General features: G+C 46.2%; 1 protein-coding gene across 1 annotated transcript in view; it reads right to left on the bottom strand.

Annotated features, from left to right (window-relative positions):
* Tarbp1 (TAR (HIV-1) RNA binding protein 1) overlaps positions 1 to 20050 on the bottom strand; it is a 49241-nt gene extending 29191 nt beyond the window's left edge. Inside the window, exons 1-10 of the mRNA XM_028767726.1 lie at positions 19246 to 20050; positions 15072 to 15169; positions 13796 to 13865; positions 10552 to 10700; positions 9321 to 9373; positions 7256 to 7353; positions 5034 to 5169; positions 3999 to 4095; positions 2145 to 2234; positions 1743 to 1878 (exon numbers count right to left, since the gene is read on the bottom strand). Coding sequence (XP_028623559.1) covers positions 1743 to 1878; positions 2145 to 2234; positions 3999 to 4095; positions 5034 to 5169; positions 7256 to 7353; positions 9321 to 9373; positions 10552 to 10700; positions 13796 to 13865; positions 15072 to 15169; positions 19246 to 20050 — 1732 coding nt within the window. The remainder of the gene's footprint in view (positions 1 to 1742; positions 1879 to 2144; positions 2235 to 3998; positions 4096 to 5033; positions 5170 to 7255; positions 7354 to 9320; positions 9374 to 10551; positions 10701 to 13795; positions 13866 to 15071; positions 15170 to 19245) is intronic.
* Positions 20051 to 23299: the final 3249 nt, after the last annotated feature.

Raw genomic sequence — 23299 nt, 5'->3', positions numbered from 1 at the left:
CTTCAGCCAAGAATACCAGAAGTGCAGTTACAGCGAGGGCCACATTGGAGTACACAATTGGGGAAGTGCCCTGATCTGGGGACAACAGAGCTGAGGGGGACAGCTGAGAAGACCTGGGTGAAGTGAGACAAGAACCTTCCACATACAAGAATATGTGAGCAGTCCGGGTAGGACAGGGATAGCACTAGTTAACAGAAGGATGCACACTCAGGAGAGAGAGAATAAGAAAAAATGGGGTGACCAACACAGCCACTTGGTAGAACATTCAGGGAGCTTTGCTTCTGTCGAAGCAACTGAAAGCCTCTGAGGATAGTTACACATGGTGGGAAGGAGTTCCAAATGGAAACTGTCGGGAAGCAGGAGGAACAAAGGAAGCAGGCAGAATAAACCCAGCTGGGCCGAGACTTCCAGAAGACGCCTGACCCCAGACAGGAGGGGTGAAGCACCAGGGCTGGGCCAGACCCACAGGATCTGCTGTACCTAGTTGCGTAGCAGCAACGGAGGTTTTATTTTTGCCACAGGCCTAACCCGAGAGGCTCTGATGCGACAACACAAAGAGATGCACTAAGAAAAGGATGGTGACAGGTTTGAACTCTACAAAGACAACCTGGTCAGTTAAGACCTACTCCTGGGTCAGAAAATCAGATGAAATGTGCTGATCTGAGACTAAGGCAGAGAGTCTCAGATATGGCAGATTCAAAGGCACATCCCCCTCCCCAAATTATTGCTAATGATCTTAATGAAGATGACGCATTAGAAATGTAAAAGGGACCCCAATGAAGGGGTCTCTATGAATTCTTCCCTTCAGCAGGCTGACATCTTTCTTGCAAAGGGTCTTTGCCTAGTCTCTCCGAGGAGTGGGACTCGGTGGTAGAGCATCTCCTAAGCTTGCCCAAAGCCGAGGCTTTAAATCTCAGAACCACATAAAAAGCAAAAAAAATAAATAAATAAATAAAGGAAAGGGGAAGAAAGGTCTTTACAAGTGAATGATGGAAATAGCCCTTCTAAAAGTGTGCACTTTCCAAAACTGGTTCGGAGGGTGCTGAAAAGATGGCTCGGGGGGGTAAAGCCCCAGCTGTGAAAAGATGAGGAGTTCGGATTCCCAACAGCCTTGTAAAAGCTGGCAAGGGTGGTGGTCCACCTGCAATCTCTGTGCTCAGAGGCTGATCCCAGGGATAAACCTGCCAGCTAGGCTACCCAGCCAATCAGACACCACCTCAGGCAACACGAGTCAGCCAATCAGACCCCACCTCAAGCAGCTAGACTAGCCAGCCAATCAGAGCCAGCCTCAGAAAAGAAAGTGGAGGGCTACTGAGGCATCACACAAAGTTAAGCCCCCGCCTCCTTACACACAAGTGCACACACATATGCAAACACACACACACACAAGTCCACGCACATATCAATCAAACACGTTCATCAGTTCACAATAAACATAGTAATTCTAAAACATGAAAATAAACCCATTTACATTATTTGCGCTCAGCAGTTTCCATCCTAGAGACCCCAACACACCTGCCCTGTGGGTCCTCTTTCCGCTCAAATAAGTGAGCAGCCCTTCGAAATACTAACACCAGTTCAACACATCTAAGTCTCAGAACCCACAGGGCCAGGAGGGAATGAGCGGCTCTGCTCATGTGACTGAAGTTCAGACTCACACAGCACAATGGCTTATGCCTACACAGCAATCTGAACATTACTTTAGAACATATTCTGTCATTCCCTAAAGAGTTCAGACTTACTTTCCCAACCAGGAGATTTCATGAACTCCTGAACTAGGTTCTTCACGTAAGCATTTAACGATGCCTCACGTCCATCTGAGCCACCGATTGAGGACTGCTTAAAGTATCTTTCATTGACACGAAGCCAGTCACAGAGCTACAACGGGAAAACCATGGCAGGGTTATTTTATTCTTAAAATGTAACAGAACAAGGCATTTCTAATTTCCCTGAGCCAATCTTCTGGCTTCCACATTTAAACCACAGCTTGATACAATCTCATGGAGCCGCCATTCACTGAAGTGCTGAGTAGCACTGAAGAATACAATTTTCAAAGCAATTGTTGCATTTCATAGTGGTTAGTGATGGTTCCATGGGAAAAAGGGGCTTTTGTAGAGTTTTCAAACAGCTGATTTGCAGCTCACCTCTGTCCACAATAATGTCCCACGTCCCAAGGATTCCTCTTGTCTCAGAGACATGAGAAAAGCTGAGACGTCAGAAAGAGACACTTTCTCCTAGGCAGAAAAAGCTCAGTTTAACATTTTGAAGTTACATCACAGCTCTGTGGAAACAAGTCAACTAAAGCAGAAAGTCTTCAGTTAAGATACAAGAGGTTACACTGTTTCAAAAAGAAGTACAGGCGCTGGGAAGACAGCTCAGTGTATAAAGAGTCCTTGCTGTGCCCAGAACCCATGTAAAAACTGAACAGAGTTGGTGGCCAATTCTGTGACCACTTGTAAGACAGAGACAAGGGATCCCTGGGCAAGCCTGGCAGGCAAACTACTAGAATTGGCAAGAGATGCTGCCTCAGTAATCGAAGGGCAGCAGAAAGCATCTACCTACACACAGACACAAGCACATGCACATATACTCATATGCATACATATTGCATGCCCCACACAGACACATGCTTAAATATACAAATGTGACTACTCAGTGGCAATCTATTATTATATCAAAAGTCAATCCTTTTTTTTTTAATGTACACATGTATTTTTTGACTTTTTTTTTTGGTGGGGGTGGGGAGTGTTTGAAAAGCATCTCCAACTGGTGAAATGGCTCAGCGTTGAAGAGCAGTCAGTGCTCTTCCGGAAGTTATGAGTTCAAATCCCAGCGACCACATAGTGTCTCACAACCATCTGTAATGAGCTCTGATGCCCTCATATGGGATCTCTGAAGACAGCTACAGTGTACTTACATATAATAAATAAATAATAAAGGCCGGAGAGAGCGGGGCTGGAGCAAGAGAGAGAAGGCAAGAAGGGAAAAAGAAAAAGAAACAGGATCTCACTCTGTAGTCTTGACTAGCCTGGACTGAACAATCTATCCCTGACTCATATCAAACTTAGGGCAATCTTTCTGCCTATAGAGAGGGTAATATTTTCTGAATACACATTTTCTTTAAAATTGGCTGCTATCTTTGAGAGAGAGAGAAAAAAAATGAGAGTCTTTAAAAAATACTGTCAATAAAAATTAATTACTACTAATAATAAATGATTCTTTTGAAGCAACAAAAAGAACCTCCAACTGAAGAAAAGCAAGGTTCCTTAGCCCAAAGGTCACAGATTCTGAATTAAGACTCTGCACCAGGCCTGGCCCGGCAACTGGCACACATGGCCCCGGGGTTAAGTGAAGTCCATTTGTAACATGTCGTGTGCATTTATTTGTACTGTCTGATGTGATGAGGCTCCTCTAGATGACAAAAAATGAATCCCGAAGTTAAACAGGGGCCGCATAACCTGTAGAGACACCCCACGCTCACCATTCTTCCCTATGCAGCCATGTGCTGACTCCGACTCTAGACCTTCTTCTTTGGGACTCTGTGTCCATGAGCTCCTTATGTGGTGTGTCACCTAGGACAGCCTGGTCCCTCTACCAGGCTGTGAGAATGTTTGTGAAAGAGTCCAGGACAGTAGGCAGGGCCTCAGGGCCAGGTTTGTCCTGGGACCTGGTTCTGCATCAGCCCAGGACTCATACATGCTGGCATTCCCAAGCCCCAGACAGCAAGCCACTGTTCAACACAGCCCAACCATGTCACAAGAGCCAACACAACCTGTACTCTAGGCCATTTCTGTCACCTGGGGTGGTGTCAATCATCCTCAAGTCAAAGTTCCATCTGGACACCAAGGGACAACACTGTCAGGAGGCCTTTTGACAGTACCACCACAGGCTGGACCCTTGTGCACAGACTGGACTTGTGTGCACAGGCGCTAGACTTGTGTGCAGTCTGGACTCATGTGCACAGGCACTTGTAAGTCTGAATGGACAGGCACACTCACCACATCCACCAGACGCATGGCTGTCTGAAGAAGATAACACTGGGCTGCTCCCCTCAGGAGGATCTGGTGTGTGATCATGGTGCACTGGAGAACATCCCTGGTTCAAAACAAGGACACCGGTAGGTGCCGGGAGAAGTCTGACCACTCCCTATCACTGACTTACACAGCCTACAACTTACTACATACAAAATGACCATCACCAGGAGTGGTGGTCACCAGTAGTAGTCTTCACCAGGAATGGCCATCACCAGAGGTGGCTGTCACTAGGAGTGACCATCTCCAGGAGTGACCAGCACCAGGAGTGGCCAGCACCAGAAGAACTGCAGAGCCAGTTACCCACCATGGTCTTACACAGAACATAATTTTTGTTTTTCTTTTTAATTTGAGACAAAATCTTACAATGCAAATCCAAACTGATCATAACTTCTAGCCCAGACTAGCCCCAGGCTTGTGTTTCCCTTCCATTGTTTTCTTAAGTCCTGGATTACAAGTGTGAGCCACCACACCCAGACACCATTCAATTCTAACATGAAATCTCTTTTAAGGATAAGGACAGACTGGGCATGGTACCTCATGCCTGTAATCTCAGCAGAAGGGAAAGTGAGACTGGAGGATTGGTGTGAATCAAAAGCCAGCCTGGGCTACACAGTGAGAATCTCAGCCTGGGCTACACAGTGAGAATCTGTCTCAAAGAAAAAGAAAGAAAACAAACCAACCAAACAAACGGACATACAGTAAAGGACTTACTTTAAAATGCTTTTAAAGTAAGAATTTCATGTATATTTAAATACTTTCTAATCAATATCATGATTTGATATTTGTCCTTAAATTTTCCTACTTATCAATACAATTTTAAAAAAAAAGACCCAACCTCAAGTGGTCAAAACCCAAGTCCATGTTATGTTATGGAATATATTTAAGTTTGTAATTCACCAAACAAATACATTCAATTAATTCAATTATATGAATAAAACATGTCAGTTTTTCTCACACGCATTACGTAGCAAGCAAATGAACACACCGTGAGTAAATTACCTGAGGGCGAGAAGCCCTTCTCCACCCAGGGCCTTACAGCTGGGCACACTTGCCAAAGCCCTGGAGAGGAACAAAACCGGCACTGCACACCAGTGTCTGTCTGCCATCCTCTGAATGAACCTTAACAGGAAATGACCTGGAAGAAATGGTTTGAAACCGTTACCTCCGCCGTGAGCACATGGAAAAGTCCTTGTCTTCCTTAGTCAATAAGGAAATATAAACAAATGTCAGTGAGACAGCACCTCAGACCCACTAGGATGGCTAAAACCAAAACAATATGGACATGTTGGGAGGATGTGTATAAAGTAGACTCCTCACACTGCTGGTGGGGATGTGGAAGGGCACAGTCAGTGTGGCGTGGGAATGTGACCCTGAAATCCCACCTCTAGCTGTGTGACTAGAACTCAACACAGGTGTGTGCAAAACCATTTACATTTTCAGCGGCACCATTCACCACAGTGAAAAGAGAAGGCAGACCCCAGCTGAGCAGTGGACAAACAGATGGATGGATTTAAAAAAAAAAAAAAAAACTGGGAACAGCCCACCATGGGGTGAGGATGGAGTTTGACTCAGCCACAGAAATAAAGCTCCTGCTGCACAAACCCACTCGATGAAGAGGCCGGCCCTGAGACAGAAGTACTCAGTTCCCTGCATGAAACCCATGGAATACATACAGCAGGGAGACAGACATGCTTCACTGAGACAGACATGCAGTAGAAAGGCTGACTCCAGAGAGACAGACATACAGCAGGGAGACAGATATGCAGCAGGGAGACGGACATGCTTCACTGAGACAGACATGCAGTAGAGAGACTGACTCGTAGCAGCAGAGAGACAGACTCACAGCAGCAGAGAGACAGACATGTCTCAGTAAGACAGACATGCATCAGAGAGACAGATTTGCAGCAGGGAGACAGACATGCTTGAGTGAGACAGACGCACAGGCTGAGAGACAGATGCACAGCAGAGGCTATGAGAATCTGGTATGTGAGGACCAGCTCAGGGCATGGGGTCCCCTCTGGAGATAAGGAAGTATTTTTGGAAACAGACAGTGGGATAGTTGTACAATTTTAAGTATAACAAACACCAATGATCTGAACAGTGTAAACAGTGGAAAGGGAGACTTGAGGGCTGTAAATTAAATTTCAACAGCGCTATTTTTAAAATTATTGCAATTTCATTCCTATTTAGTAGGACAGATTCCACTGTGCCATGGAAAATCTGATAATCAGGAAATTGTGGGTTTCTTTTTTTAATTGGAGACAAAGAGGTGTTTCTTCAGTTTGTTTTTGAGAAAGGGTCCCTCTAAGTAGTCTAGAAAGGTTGAATTCATGGCAATTCTTCTGCCTCAACCTCCCCTGTACTAAGATTACAGGCATGAACAACCACACCCAGTCAAAGGTAAAGCTTTAGCTTCTGGGGACCACTTTTCTGAGCTGCTCAAGACTGGGCCAGAATCACTGCCAGGGCAGCCCCTGGCTCCTAGGCACACTGGAAGGCCATTTCATGCCTCTCTTGGGTCTCATTCCATGGTTGATGTCCTTTTCTGAGATACAAGGGGTGGGTGCTTTCTCCATCTCCTCTGTTCATAGCACTGTTTTTTTTTCATTAAGAAATCCTAGAAGCAGCCATGTATGGTGGGTGAAGCACATCTTTGATCCCAGCTTTCAGGAGGAGGCAGAGGCAGGTGGATCTCTGAGTTCGAGGCCTCATTTACCTCATTTGCATAGATGACATCACTGGTCATCTTGTCAAACCATTTGTAGATTAAATATAAGAGAAAAAAAAATCCATACTTAGGGTACAAAGGCCAGTGTGGCAGTACAACTCCAGAGGAATAAGCCCTCTGCCACCTGGTACCAAGAGTCTGAGGGGTTTATGCCCACTTCCAAACTTGGCTCAAAGAAAAGAAAAGCGACCCCCAACCCAGGGAAGCAGGCTGATTCTATGACATAGGGTTACGCACACTCCTTAGCTACAAAGCTAAGTCTTTCTGCTGAAAAGGATAACGCAGCATGGGCAGGGTACTGTGCAACTCTTTTCCTAGTTCTTTGTTCAACCCTGTTTGCTGATGTTTGCAGAGAAGACAGTAGACAGACTGCAAGGTCATTGCTGTGCCACAGACACCTGTATGGCACTGATCATACTGTTACACGTTACTTGGCGCCTGTACCAAAACATGCTAAACGTTAAAACGTAAATTCAAATCTCTATTGACATACTTTTTGTTTCTTCTGGAAGAAGGGAAGTGTAAGCGACTAGAAACTTCTGCAGCTTTAATCCCAGGGGAGAGTCACTTCCCAATGGCTGTCCTGGAGACCTGCGGACAAAGAGAGAGGGAGAAAAACATGAACTTAAAATCCATTCACAAGGGGGCTGGAGAGATGGCTCAACGGTTAAGAGTACCAGTTGCTCTTCCAGAGGTCCTGAGTTCAATTCCCAGCAACCACATGGTGGCTCACAACCATCTGTAATACGATCCAGTGCCCTCTTCTGGTGCGAAGACATCGACAGTGTACTCATATACATAAAATAAAAATTGATCTAAAAAAAAAAAAATCCATTCGCAAGCATGCATTCGGGCATTAGTCTGAATGCAACATGATCCTGGCCCTCAGCCATAAAATAACTGGACGGTTCTTCTCTCCCTGAACCTGCAATATCATTTTCCAGTAATATTTGGAGATTCTTTGAACATAGAGACATCTGGATGTTCTCATAGAACGAGCAGGACTCCAGACCGTTAGATTGAAGGGCTGTGACGGCCTTTGATGATGACGATACTCCCCCTTCCCTCCGCCTCACACATCAGTCTCGGGTCATTAAAAAAAAAAAAAAAGATCAATTTAAACTGCACTTTATCATTTCCAACATGTAATTGAGTGACTTCCCATCTTCCGGTCTAAAGTAACAGAGCATTCACAGTGGAGACAATATTAGAGGTGACAGGCATCTGAAGTGTTTAATCATGAACACAGACTAGGCCATGGTGGTTTTTGCCTGTGCATTATCAGCTAACTGAACACAACAGAGAACCAGAAGGTACGGTGATAAATGTTACGCACCAACTCTCCCGAAAGCATAGATCACAGATTCAGAATACGGGGCAACGTGACTCACCGGCCACTCAAAACTCCGCCAAATCAACTCATTTTATGTTTTCAGTATTTACTCATCAGACACTAGGAATCAATATATTCCTTTAAGTTGGTCTGATGGTAGCATTTTTAAAGAGAAGGGTAGGGAATGGAATGGTTTTATTTTTTAGAGGCACCCTAAGTGAAATTTACTTGGAGCTGTGAATTTAGTGACCAGAATCAGAAAGCCAACATAATTCTAAAAGCGGGGGAGATCTGAAAAGGCAATTTAAGGGTATAGATAACTCTCCAAACCAGGCTAAGATACAAAACTAATGCACTTCTGCCGGCTAACCATTTCCAAGGGTGAGAGTGGTGAACCAGCAGATCTCTGTGAGCCATGGCGGTCACTGTCAGATACAGAAAGGAAAATGTTAGGACGGGCTATGGGGAGTAGGGCTGACAGCAGACATACTGTATGAACTCAGGTTCTTAATACAGAAGGAAGGAGGGAAGGAAAGAGAGGGGAGAAGGGGAGGGACTGAGAGGAAGGAGGGACAGAGAGGAAGAAAAGAGGGAAGAAAAGAAGGGAGGGAACCAGGGAGAGTGGGAGGAAGGGCGGGAAGGAATGAAGGAGAGAGAGAATGAGAGATAGAGGGAAGGTGGAAGGAAGGAAGGAAGAGAGGGAGGGAGGGAGAGAGGAAGGGAGGAAGGGAGTGATAAAGAGGAAGAAGGGAAGAAGGGGGAAGAAAGGAAGGATAGAAAAGAGAGAGAAGGAAGACAAAATAGAAAGAAGAAGAGAGGAGAGAACAGAGAGAGAAAGAAGGAGGGAGGGACAGACAGATAATACAGGAGGGTAAGTCCTTTTAGCACGCACACACACACACACACACACAAAGAGGAGACAACTAAGAAAATTCCGTTGGACATTAGCATGTGCTAATGATACAGTACTAGCCCCAAACTCTTCTAGAAAACTGTGAAACTAAGTCAAGATTAAAAAGCTAAAATAAAAAAAGTATTTTATGTTATGGTGAGGTTCGGTTCACGGCACCAAGTGTGTGCTTCGATGCACAGCACTGCTGCTAGGGAAGAGATCGACCTTTGGGCTGGGGCCATCATCCATGGTGTGCCAATGGCCTAGCATGCACAAAGCACTGGGCTTGATCCCGAGCCCCACAGCAACAACACACAGCACAACGGTGCTTACCTGCTGTAGAGGCAGCTCTCTGAGAGGGCATCCATCAGTGGGCCAGTAACAAACTAAAAGGGAAAAGTCAGGGAACTGTCATAAATTTCCAGCTGCAGCGAGAGGGGAGGGCCTGCATTTGCTCTATACAGGGATTCAGGAGATCTGGGGAGCAGAACAGGTTAATTCGAGGAGGGTCCTGTGGGGACAGACAGAATGCAGCCACCTGATAACAACCTCCAGAGCCCTGGGGGTGGATCAGGGACCAAGAAGCTTGAAGGAGGAACTAGGTAGGGAATGCAGATAGTGATGAGGAAACAAAGATTCCTCAAGAGAAGACTGACAGACAGACGGACAGACAGATTGATCAGATGGACTGTGCTGAGAAGTGAGGGTATTAACATTCTCCTCAAATACTCCTAGGCACTGGTCAAAAGCCTCAGTTTACCTGAAGTGCAGGGGGTCGGAATGCATCTCAGGTGCTGTACTATGGAGTTCAGACAGGAAAGGTAGGTTGGTGGAGGAGACCCTAACCCAAGGCGAGCTATCGGCTCTAAGGGGAGGAAGCCACAGGGCTCAGCTGCATAGACTGAACTAGCATGGTCTCACTGTGTGAGGCTGCTGATGGGCAGAGGCAGAGATAAACAGAGCTCAGATAAAAGATGGCAAAGGGCACACAACTGTGATCCGTAGCGTGAGGGTCTCCCCGCCCTCGTATGATCCACCTCAACATGGGATTCGGAAGCCCTGTGACTATGTACAGTGAATGACCACACCAGGACTAGCTATCAGGAGGCAGATCAACTTCATTTAGGGTGACCGAAGGCTTATAAAGTTTTGGGGGACTGAAGGTTGGAACATCCAGGATGGGCAAGGTCAGTGGCCGGGGGCTGGGGGTAGCTGGAATGCCTCCTTAGCACGGGAAAGCATTTTAGGAATCTCAGGTGCTGGCTGAACAGGTTTTGTCAGGAGAAAGGAAATTGGTCCTATAATCTAATTGAGGTATGTGACATTCCTCGGGTAGAGGTATATGTGTGGGCTTAGAGTTCTCCAGACAAGATCAGAAAAGGAGAAGCCCCTCTAATGAAGGGAGTCTCCCATATTGCTCGGAGATCAGAGGCTATCAGTCATGGGACTTCGACCTTAATTAGCAGGGTTTTCCTCCTATGTTCTGATGCATGTGACAGAGGCATGCCTTTACCTCCTACGTTCTGATGAAGGTAAGGATTGGAAGGGGCGGAGAAGCCATTACCTCTGAGAGTTCCGGAGAATAAGGAAGCGACTTCCCTTCATACAGCTCCAAGAAGTGAATCACGCCTTCTTTGGCCAGAATTTTATTCTCGCCTTCGAACATTCTTTTATAGACGCACATGTGCCAGGAAGGATGGAAGAGCCAGCAGCCTGTGGGAACAAGTACCCGACGCTGACATACGATTCTAGCTTTAGATCTCTGCCATGGAGACTGTAGGCTGATAAGCAAATACGTGTGTGAGAGGGCCGCACTAACATCATGAGAGCACTGTGGCAGTGAGCTTGTTAACGACACACCCAGAGCCTGTGGAACTTAGTCACTTTGGTGTTCAGCATTCTGGATGCAACCAGCTGCTACAGCCAGCACAGTACTCAAGAAAGCACTACCCTATGTGTACAGATGGGACTTTGGATCGGGGTGGTTCAGTGCAACCTCCCCTCACCCCACTTGAGGCCATTTCATACATGAATCTAAAACTGTCACACACACACACACACACACACACACACACACACACACACACACAGAAAACCATTGAATAGCTTCCCATCATTCTGAAACTCTGAACAAGGCACAGATGGACACTGGCCACACTGGCTTTCCTGCCTCTTCAGACCCAATTTCTCAGAATCCCCACCACCCTCACAGAGCTCCCAGCACAGGGCTGGCCAGCTCCTAACTCTGACGTCATATGTCACCCCTATGTCAGGCCTAACCTCCCCTTCACATGAACTCCTTTTGGTTCCTTCTCTTTTCTCTTCATAAGACCTAGAGCCAAAACTGTCTCATGAAAAAAAAAAAAAATATATATATATATATATATATATATATATATATATATATATATAAAGTAGACAATACTGTTTCCCTCTCTCACTCCACGCCCATGCTTGCACACACTGACACTGACTCTTAAGTGAATACAACTGAGTCCACAATAAAAGACAGAATGAGGAGCTGGATAGATAGCTCAGTGGTTAGGAGGGCATGTCACTCCCCCAGAGTACTGGGGTTCGAGTCTCAGCTCCTACATTAGGAGGCTCACACCCACTTGTAACTCTAGCACCGGCAAAGCTACTACCTTCTTCTGGCCTCCGAGGGCGCCTGCAGGCGTGTGGTACATCACCTAGGGACACACACGCATTCACATACATAAAAATAAATCTAAAGGGAAAAAAGGAATGGAGTTAATGGGTAACCTCTATACACTGTTTCTGATTCTTAAAATAGCCTTTATTTAACTATGTTAGAAAGACCATCATTCTTTAATCCCCTGGTATTCTATGACTACATTGCCTATTGTTTGTTGGTAATCTACCCCAACACGCCTTTCGCTCTCTGGCAATAGTAAATTTCAAAACCAGTCAGTGCTACTTGGTTTGGTTTGCCAAGAGCTATGGGCAAAGCATGGAATGAGAGCATCATTTTAAAAGCAAGCATTCAAGAAAGACAGTGGGGTTCCTCTGTGAAAACTCTGAGTCAGAAAACAGCCACAGGCTTTGGCAGAATAAAGCCCAATTCCAAAGGGGTCAAACGATCAGTGAGATATTACCCAGGGCAGGCACCAGACACCGGGCTTCGTCCTCGTGCGTAAACACGTGGCATGGCACCTTCCAGCGCCTATGGGTAGAAAGCCCCTGACCTGCATTTGCCTGTATCATTGGCCTAAATTTAATCTCACAAAGACACTTTAGGAGGCTCCAGGTTTGCTGTGCATCTTCTCAAACATCCTCCCGACTCAGGGGTGACCAAGGGATCAAGACACATTTAAAGTCATAGCCTTGAATGTCCTCTTCCTAGGAACTTCAAGATACTTAAGAAAAAAGAAAAAAAAAAACGAACCCTGCCAGTCTAATAAACAAAAGATAGATGTGTGTCCATCCTATTACATATTTTAATATTATATATTTAAAAGGTATATTAAGACAAAAAGGCTGGGAAGCAGTTAAAAGCATACACTCATATCTATCAACACTCTCAAGGCTATTATTAAAAATACAGCTCTACCACGAAAGCATTAGCAATTTCTTACTTTGTGTGTGTGTGTGTGTGTGTGTGTGTGTGTGTAGGAGAACATGTGTATAGGCACCACAATTCCAATAGAGGTACCAGGTGTGTAAAGTCCACAGGTTGACACTAAGTGTCTTTCTTGATCCCTCCCCACCTTATTTATGGAGGCAAGGTCTCTTGCTGAGCCCAGAGCTTGCTGGTTTGGCTTATCTACCCAGCCAACTCACCCAGGGGTCCCCTGTGCCTGCCTCGGGAATGCTGGGATTACAGGTGGGTAACCAGACCCTCAAGACCTTTTCATTGGTGCTGATGATCTAAACTCTGGTCCTCACGCTTGATCGCTTGATCGCAAGCCCTTTACCTACTGGGACAGACACTGAGATTTACAGATGAAATGAAAGGATGCTGAGCTACTGGAGAGGGAGTAGCAGGATACAATGATGCAGGAGACAAGGCTGCCTCCCCACTGTGTGCTTCTGCTTTGACCAAGGCAGGCCACCCACAGTGTACATCTGCTTTGACTAAGGCAGGCAGCCCACTGTGTACATCTGCTTTGACTAAGGCAGGCCGCCCACTGTGTATATCTGCTTTGACCAAGGCAGACTGCGTACTGTGTGCATCTGCTTTGACCAAGGCAGGCTGCCTACTGTGTGCCTCTGCTTTGACAGAGGCAGGCTGCCTACTATGTGCTTGAGGCAGGCTGCCTACTGTGTGTATCTGCTTTGACCAAAGCAGGCTGCCTACTGTGTGGATCTGCTTTGACCAAAGCAGGCTGCCTACTGTGTGCTTGAGGCAGGCCACACACTGTGTGCTTCTGCTTTGACTGAGGCAAGCTGCCTACTATGTGCAACTGCTTTAACCAAGGGAGGCCACCTACTGTGTGCATCTGCTTTGACCTGAAGGCTCCAGGTTCTATAAAGAAGGGAAATCTTTTGAAATTTTATAACAAACTGCTTTTTAAAAATCCTAATTACACTTAAATAACTGAAATCTCTGCAGTCATTTAAAGCTATGTTCTAAGACGACAGGTTGAGAGTGCAGGGTGAACACAGGGCGAACCCACAACACCAAAAGCCAATACTATTTGCTGGTGACATGACAACACGATCCTGTTCCCTCCTCACTGCTCAAAGGTTTTTCCCAAGCGCTCGACGATAAATACTGGTTAGTTATAAGATCACGGAACTATTAATGTTATTAAAGGAAATAAACAGAACCAAAAAGTAATCGTTACCATTCTCCTCTGATACTGCGTATTCAAACAGACTGTTTAGCTTTGGTAAGACTGGCTTTATGACATGTATCTAAAAACAAAAGCAAAGAATCTCATGAAAAAATCACACATTACGCCTTTGAAACCTCGGGGGAAGGTTCCTGTTTACATCACTGTAGACCTTTTCTTGTAACCTTGACATAAACAGGTGTCAGGAGCCTGCTTCTCCCAGGTCTGAATCAAAGCACGGTTCACGTCTATGACACTGAGCAGGCAAAGCTGGGAACACAGCCCAGTCCCCATTTATGGTACCATGGAGATTTCCACAGGGAACATCCAAACTCAGGTCCTGTGATCCTCAGCTTACCCAGGCAACAGGCAAGGCTGGAAGGCTAAAACAGGGAAATGCACAGAAGCTTGCCCCTAGTTCCCGCTGTTGTCCGGGTCCCACACGTGGGAGCAGATCAGATTCAGAGCTCCTGAGTCTCCTTAGACCATGCTGTGACAACTCAGCTAGAGTCTGACTCACATATTTCAAAAAAACTCTAAATCTAAGTTTCTAAAATAAATAAGGAAAGTCTTACGGGGTCAACCGACTAAAGCAATCCTAGAAGTGTATTTGAATTTTAAAGAATTCTGTTTCCCATCCTGGATCTCTATACACCGAGCACAGAGAGGGGTGTGGTGCTGAAGATTTACACCTCACCTGACTCCACAGCTTGATGACTCAGCATCTTTGCTGACTCACGGTCTGCAGCTTACTGACAGAGAACCACCCACTGAAACCCTTACACACAGGTAACTTACAGATGGAGACTCTTAAAGCTGAAGAACCTTACACAGTGGGATTCTTTTCCATGGGAATCTCTAAGAACCCTATAGACGGGGCCCTTACATATTGAGATTCTTACTGAGAGGGACCATTACGGACTACAACTCTCTACACCAGGACAGCTGTAAAGCTGTCACCTAGAAACTCACACTCTCAGGCCTTCCTCCAGATGAACTAAATCCAAAAGTACAGGGATGGGCCCAGTTATCTACACTAGGTAGCAGGATGGGTGGGCCACCCCTACAACGTAACAGTTGGAGAAGTTAAACAAGACTAAATTTTGAGCAATCACATGAATCCACTGGGAGCATTTTTTTATTTCCTGAAATAACTTACATGCTATCTTAAATTGTATTTATGCCAGAAAGCAAAGGATTTGGCCATGCTTACATAAACCAGTGTTCCCGTGAATGCCTGAGAAAGGCCCATGGGCTATCAGATTCACTAAAACAGGAGAGCATGTACCTGGTTTCCTTCTAAAACTTCCATGATCAAGATGTAGTTTTCCCAAAACTTTAGAAGCTTGTCTTTTTTCTTCTCAGACCACCAGAATAGGCTCGGACCTAACAGAATTTTAAAAGAGGGGGAAAAAAAATCAGTCCTTCTTTTTGCTATTTGGTTAAGTCCTTCATAACAACAGTTCTTACCTTAATCCAACCGTGGAGGGAACAGATTTCAAAAGCTTGGGAAAGTCAGAAAGAAATTCTGAATTTAATTTTGGTTCATTTTTGCTGTTGTTTGCTTTTTTTGGCTACTCTGAGCTTAAATTTTTGTCTTTGTTTATTTGCGCTAAGAGTGTTTTAAGACAAAATCTCCCAGGATAGACCAGAAATTGGTATATAATGGAAGGTGACTTGGAACTCCAGAACCTCCTGCCCCTCCTGGGATGACAAGCATGTACCACCATGCCTATCTAACCTTGCTTTGTTTCTATATTGTTGCTTTGTTTCCTTAAGATTACTGTTGTGGATTACTTTCCTCTCCTAGACTCTACAAATAAAGGACTTTGCAGAGGCCAATCAGAACAAAACTGAAACAACAACAAAAATAATGTAGGAACAAACAAAGCAGTAAATTTTAAAATTTGAAATTTTGAGTTGACTTTGGGGGGGAGAAAGAAAGTTTAGTTGACAGGGAGAGCCAAGAAATGATTTGATTTACCTTGAACCCCACCCTCCCAAAACACTGAAATCCTAGACAGCCAAGTCTCTGCTTCTGACTGGAGCTTACAAGCTGTGCTGAGCCATGGAGGGGTCTGATCACAGATATCAGAGCAGGATGCCGTGTAAAATTAAAGGGCTTGTCCCAAAGCAGTCTGAAAACTAAAATCTGATCATAGAAACAAGAAACGCAGAGAAAAGACTGGAAACCAAAAAAATTTATCAGTGAGTGAGGGAAACGTCAACATTCTAGAAAATCTACTGGAGAAGTTTCAAAGGTATGTTGGCTGGGTTTTGTCAACTCAATACAAGCCAGAGTCACCCAGAAAAAAAGGAAGCCTCCCTCAACTGAGAAACTGCTTCTATCAGATTGGCCTGTAGGCAAGTCTTTGGGGGGCATTTTTCGGACTCATGATTGAGGTGGGAAGGTTAAGCTCTCTGTGGGTGGTGCCAACCCTGAGCAGGTGGTCCTAATTGTCTAAGAAAGCAGGCTGAGCAAGCCAATAAGCAGCACCCCTCCACTATCTCTGCTTCAGTTCCTGTCTCCAGGTTCCCGCTGATCAGTGGTGGAATGTGTGACCTGTGAGTTGTAATCGGAAATAAACCCTTTCCTTCACAAGTTGCTTTTGGTCATGGTGTCTGTCCCAGTAATAGAAAAGTAACTAAGACAGACAGATGTTAAGTCCAGGAGGTTCCAAGTCAAGAAAAGAGGAAGAAGAAGAAAGCAAGGGAGGAAATAACCACCTAACCACTCAAGAAATCCTCCCAGAATCAAAGGTTGTTGACTTCCAGGCTGTGTAGGTGCACCAAGTACCCAGCACATGGATAAAAAGGAGGTTCCAGGATGCCAGGGCCCTAAACCCCAGGTACCCCATAGAGAAGTCACAGACCATCCTTGAACAGGATCCAGGATCATCTCAATTTCACAAGAACAACAGTAGAATCTCCAGCTTCTCAAAGTGCTTCTGGATGGATGGGTGCCTTTAAAATGAAGATGGAAATGTCTCCCCCAGGACAAAAAAATCAAGGTGTTTACAGTCGCAACTCTGCTTTGAAAGCAGGAAGCCACAAGAGAGCATTTCTGCTGAGAAAGGAAAGATGAATCACCCACAAGACCGTGAATATACAGGGACCATAAGAGAGCACAATTCCAAAGTTCAGAAAGAGGCTGGTGAGATGGCTCTGCTCTTCCAGAGGTCATGAGTTCAAATCCCAGCAACCACATGGTGGCTCACAACCATCTGTAATGAGATCTGAAGCTGGGCTTCTTGGGTGCTGATCTTGAAGACTCAAGCAGACGTTAGACCCTGGAAGCACAGCCTATACTATAAGTCTGTCTTGGTCTGAGGGGCAGAAGGACTTATCCATCCCCCTGTCCTACAGAACATTAACTGGTGAACAACTAACTACCTATCTCCATCTGTTCCTGGAACCCACCTCTGAAAAGGGGCCAAAGCAGATGCCCTTGTCCCTGCCCTGGTAGCAAGCAAAGGTTAACTAACTCTTGGAAGGCACAGAAAACCTCTCCTGAAGATGTACTGTTAGGATCTGCTGCTTGGGAAAGGGAAGAAACCAACTAATCCCTGCTGGATCCACACCAAGACAAAGCTGGCTGGTGTGGGCTTCAGATGGGGGGTGTGGTGTGCCTGTGCAAGATCTTTCTCCAACCAGTGAGTGCAACAGGCACTGAGAACACTTGGCTGCTCCAACCCTTTCTCTAGGAACAAGACAGAAGCTACATGTTCCTGGATAGGACACAGAGCCAGCAGGAAAAGTCCCCAGCGCAGACATCAGGTCTAAGATGCCACTGGAGAAACAGCCATCAGAAACTAAGCAACAGACATACACTGTCGAGGCTCAGCAGCCCCAAACACATCAGGAAAACTTCAGATTCTTCAGACTTCACGCTCTTCAGGAGGCAACTTGAAGTTCACCAGGACTGAATACCAGAGTAAGACACAGCAACCCACTACCAGCTCAACCACAAACCAGGTCACTCAACTCGAAGCCACCTGCTAAGAACGTAACAGAAGATAAAGGCCCATCTCTGGGCAGAAATATTTACTAAGTCTCTACTTGTCATAAGAAACAAGAAACTGACTCTAGGACCCAAAGATAAAAGAGAAAGCAAAGCCAAGCCTCGACATTCAGTTACTGGACATGCGAACAACTCTTACGTCAAAGGACGTAACAGAAAATGTAAACAGCTTAGAACAGATCATCCAATGGGGGAACCTCAAAAGATGAAAGGTGTCTGTTTTGTGTTTTAAATTCAAATGGTGCTTGCCAACAAAACTAACAATCTGGTTGTATCCCTGGGACCTACATGGTAGAAAGAGCATTCCTAGGAGGGTGCCATAGCATGCACACACACACCAAATATAATGAAAAGTTCAAATGGAAATGACAGACATGAAAACACACCAGACATAAAAGACCACCCATGTAAAATATCTGGCATAGTGGCATGTGCTTGTAATCCCAGCTGAGGTGGCTGAGGCAGGAGGATGGGGATAAAGGAAGAGGATCCCTGGCCAGTGAGTCCAGCTGAATCCTGAGTTCCAGATTCAGAGAGAGAGAGAGAGAGAGAGAGAGAGAGAGAGAGAGATGCCCTGACTCAAAAAATAAAATGGAGAAAGATCAAAGAAAACACCTTCTGTTGACTTCAGGCCTCTGTGTGTGTGTGTAGACATACACAGTCCAGCACACACACAATGCACACACACACATCATACACACAGTCCAGCACACATACACACATAGTCCAGTGCACACACCATACAATACACACATATGCACACAGTCCAGCATACACACACACACACACACACACACACCGTACACAGTCCAGCACACATACACACACACACACGATGACTTAAGGGTTATGTTTAGAAAACACTAGTATTCCTAAAAGGAATACCAAGAGAATAATATTTAATTCTGTACCTCAAGTTTCAAACATTAACTTGGGTTACAGCACCTTTCTTTCAGTTTGATATGTATGTCAACCTTTTTTTCTATCAGAATGGAAAGGCGTGGAGCAGGCTTGGCCTTACAGACAGCATGCTACCTTGTGTGCAGTATCTTAACCTGCACTGGGTCCACTCTTCCCAAAGTGCAGAAGGAGGCCTGTGTAGGAGTACCACATGTAAGTGCCACATCCGCTCAGGATGAGGTGGACGCCCCTTGAAGGCTGGTTTGGGAAAGCAGAGTGCGGCTGGGGCAAAGAGGTAAGTAGTCTGGAAAGATGGTTCAGGGGTTACGAGCACTTGATGCTCTTCTAGAGGACTGGAGTTTGGTTCCCAGCACGCACATCAGGTAATTCACAAATGTCTTTAACCCCAACTCAAGATTTGTTGTCCTCCCAAGCATACGCACGTGGTGCACATAAAGTTACACAGGCGAGCGCGCGCGCGCACACACACACACACACACACACACAAAAATTTTTTTTTTAAAGGGAGACAAGAGGGTACCCTTTATGCCCTGAGGGCCGCAGGAGCAGTCCACCGCCAGCTCAGCAGACACCTGTACAGCTCTCTGCAGCAGGTAGCGCGCGCGCTTGCGCGTGAGCGCGTCCTGCGCGCGGCCCAGCCCCGCCTGTACGGTTCTCCAGAAGCGGTTGCAGAGACGGGCGTCGAGATCCCCGTGGCGCTCACGGTTGGGCAGCAGCTTCTCGGCCAGTGCGCTCAGCACCAGCAGCTCTGGCCCAGTGCTGCTCTCAGCTCCGGGCTCCGCGGAGCTCAACGCGTCCCACGCCGCCCGCAGTGCCGGTTCTGCGCTCTCTGCCAGCGCAGGCAGCAGGCGCGCTCCCACGGCCGGAGGCGCGTCCCCGGCCAGCGCCAGCTCCACAGATGCGTGCGCCAGGCGACGCAGCAGCGGGGCATCCTCCGGCACGCGCAGACACGGCGCCACGGAGGCCAGAAGCTCCACGGCCGGCGCGCTCGGCAGTTCGCTCAGCGCGTCTTCGGCCAAAGTGACCGCCAGCTCCGGACCTGCCAGGCGCGCGCACGAGCGCAGCGCCGCACTCGCCGCTCGGAGCACGCGGGACCTCGCAGGCCCTCCGCCCTGGGACGCGTGCAGTAAGGGTACCAGGTGGCCCTTGGCCACCTCATGTGCCTCCTTGGCCAGCGAGCCGGCGCCGCGCTCCTCCAGCCGCTGCAGCACCAGGCGGAGAGTCTCTGCCCGCTCCACACTCGCCTCCCCGCCGCACAGCGCGCCCAGCAAGGTGCAGGGTTCCCGACTCTGCGTTAGAAGCGCGTCTGCCAACACCCGCTCCATTTCGCGGGGAGTAGACCTGTGCGCGTGCGCGGGCCACCCTAAATGCGAGTGCGCGTGCGCGGCAAGAGGTTCCCACCCACACATACCCTGCCCGGCATTGGACCGTGTAAGGTTCCTTCCACTTTGTTGGAGTGTGATGCCTCCTGCCACTCTCTTACAATTTTTAGTATAAAGAGTTGCTGCAGGCGTTCACTGTAGTATTGCACCAGTTCCGAAGTTCCTGATTGGAAAGAGGCCTAGGGCCTAAATTTTCTAGCTGGCCCTAAATTTACATAGATGTCCTGCAGTCTCCCAGATGGCTTATAAGAGGGTGCATATTAAGAGCAACCACAAAGTCTCTAACACAATGGATCCCAAATGGAATCTGGATTTATGTTTTGAAAATAAATCATTCCCAGCTCTTGGGAAGCAGAGGCAGGCGGATTTCTGAGTTCGAGGCCAGCCTGGTCTACAGAGTGAGTTCCAGGACAGCCATGACTACACAGAGAAACCCTGTCTCAAAAAACCAAAAAACAAAAACCAAAAAAAAGAAAAAACAAAAAGAAAAAGTCATGAGGGCTGAGAAGATGGCTCAGTAGGAAAAGGGCAAAGGGCATGCTATGAAAACATCTGAGTTAGGATCCCATGGAGAAGTAATTGCCATCCCGCGGGGTGGAGACAGATTCCCGGAGTCACTAATTAATATGTATGGCTGAGATCAGTTCCAGGTCCAGTGAGAGAGCCTGTCTCTTAAAAACAAGGTGGAAACCAGGGTGTGGGTGACACACACCTTTAATCCCAGCCCTGGAGAGGCTGAACCAAGAGGATCACTGGGAATTCAAGGCCAGCCTGGTCTACACTGTGAGTTCTCAGACAGCCAGAATTACGAAGGAGGCCTTCTCTCAGAAAAACAAACAAAAACAAGATAGAGGGTGATTGAGGAAGACACCATACATCAACCCCTAAAACACACACACACACACACACACACACACAGTTTACAGCCCCGACCTCACAGGCCAATACAAGCATATACTCCACACACTGACAAGTCATGAAGTCAGGTGTACATGATTGTCAGTATAAGCAAGTATCAGAAGTCTGAGGCAGGAGGGTCACCAGTTCAAAGCCTGCCTGGGTTACAAATCAAGGACAGTCTGGGCTGGGGAAAGAGTTAAGTGGGAGAGATGTTTCCTGGTATGCTTGAGGTCCTGAGTTCAAACTGGGAGGTAGGAGGGTAATATGATAAATTAAGAATGACTTGGGGTGAGGGGCATCAGAGGCCACACACTTAACAGAACAGGCTGCAGCTGAAAACAAGTTCTCCTCAGCACTCTAAACCCAGGGCCCTAGTTCAAAAATACAGATTGATCTTCCCACACAGTGCTGGCTGCTGATTCCCAGGAGCAAATTCAAAATCGGGGTTCCCTGTGGAGTCTATATTTCTGACAGTATCCACTGCCAGATTCAGAAGTAGACAAAGAAGAACCCATCTTGGCATGCACGTTGCTGGTCTCACTCCTCACGGAATCCCAGGGTTAACTGAATGAGTGACATGAATTGTCTTCGTCTTTCCAAACATGAATTCTGCCCTTGGTCAACAAGAGAGACACAGATCTCATCTTTAAATACTTTGACATAAATTAGCATGGATATGGTTTTAAAGTTAACTGGTATTTCACAGGAAAGATTTGGTCCCCCTCCACCTCCCCATGTTCAGTCATTCTATTCCCCTTTGGCAAAACACATAAAAGATTCCATTTTAAACCCACATAGAATGTTAGTAAATATCCGTTGCTTAGTTCATGAAGGTGCTTATACATATCGTTTCTCTCAACATAAAAAGATGTCAAGCAAAGAAAGCTAAATGTTTTGAGCAGACACCATACAAATGAAGATATAAAATTATTTGCACTTGCAAAGGTGTCTGACAGTTTTAGACTGTCATGTGAGAAATGCACATTAAATCCAGGAAGACACACCCTTTCCTGCTCCTAAGAAAGATTCAAAACACCTGGCAGGATGGCGCAGGTGGTGGAGGTGCCTGATGCCAACCCAGACATGAGTTAGATCTCATATGGTTGAAGAAGAGAACCAACTCCTGCAATTTGTTTTCTGACCGACTTCTATGCTGGAACATTACAGCACTCACTCCTGTGCGCATACACTCAAATAAATAAATGCAATAAACTTGTAAGTAGTATTTTAAAACACCAAATGACAAGGACCAAGAATGTAGAACTAGGGGATTTGCATTGCTGAATGGCAAGGAAATGTTAGGATTGATTTGAAATACTGTTTCCTATAAAGATACAATATACCTACCTTATAATGTAGCAAGCACACTCCCCAACCCCCACTTTCTCCACCTCTCCAACCCAGGTATTTGATCTAAATAATCTCTAGACTAGTCAGTCTTTGTAGGAAGCTGCTTTAACAACATTGGTCTTTGCGGCTAAAACTTTGTTACAAGTTAAGCATCTATCAGTAAACGCTGGATACGTAAATAGCCGTTAATAAGATAAGGCTGTGGGGAAGTATAGTGAGCTGATTCCTCATCTCTGCAACAGTGTTTCCATCCCCAGTAATTGCTCATCTCTGCAACAATGTTTCCATCCCCAGTGATTGCTCATCTCTGCAACAATGTTTCCATCCCAGGGATTGCTTATCTTTGCAACAATGTTTTACATCCCAGGGCTCCACTTGCTGACTTTCAGGGTTCAGCACGTGGATCTTGGTGGGGTAGAGATGAGGACTTCAACCTCCAACAGGGAATGTGGACAGTCTAGGAGTTGGCTGTGGGGGGAACTTCTAGGGTAGTATTTTAACTGGATCTAGGTATTGATTACACAGCTAACTCTTGTCAAAATGCCTTAAACCCCTGAAAGCTGTACACTTTGTTCTTTGTAAATTTTACCTTGACTTTTAAAAATTACTTCTACTAAAGGAATAAAGGTAAATTGGCCTGGGTGTTTGAACATTTTCACCCACAGTCTTAAGCTCAATGATGAACATGGTTTCCAGGCTGGTCAGGAGCTGATTCAGTCAGCCAGTCTGATAACCTAACACCCTTCTCATGACTATGTTACAAAACACACAGGAACCTACCCCCTCCCCCAACCCCATTCTACCCTTCACCTCTACCACTGGCACCAGGCTCAAAGTCTCTCCTCTACATGGGTGACATAATTGCTAACTGACCTTCTCTGTCCTTACCTAACTTGCTCTGTTGAATCCATTAAATTCTGGCACTCCTCTCCCCCTTCTCAT

The sequence above is a fragment of the Grammomys surdaster genome, unplaced genomic scaffold, assembly GCF_004785775.1.
Source record: "Grammomys surdaster isolate TR1022 unplaced genomic scaffold, NIH_TR_1.0 181, whole genome shotgun sequence".
In the NCBI taxonomy this organism is placed as follows: Eukaryota; Metazoa; Chordata; class Mammalia; order Rodentia; family Muridae; genus Grammomys; species Grammomys surdaster.
The sequence above is the reverse complement of the archived record's forward strand: the minus strand, read 5'-3'. Positions and strand labels throughout refer to the sequence as shown.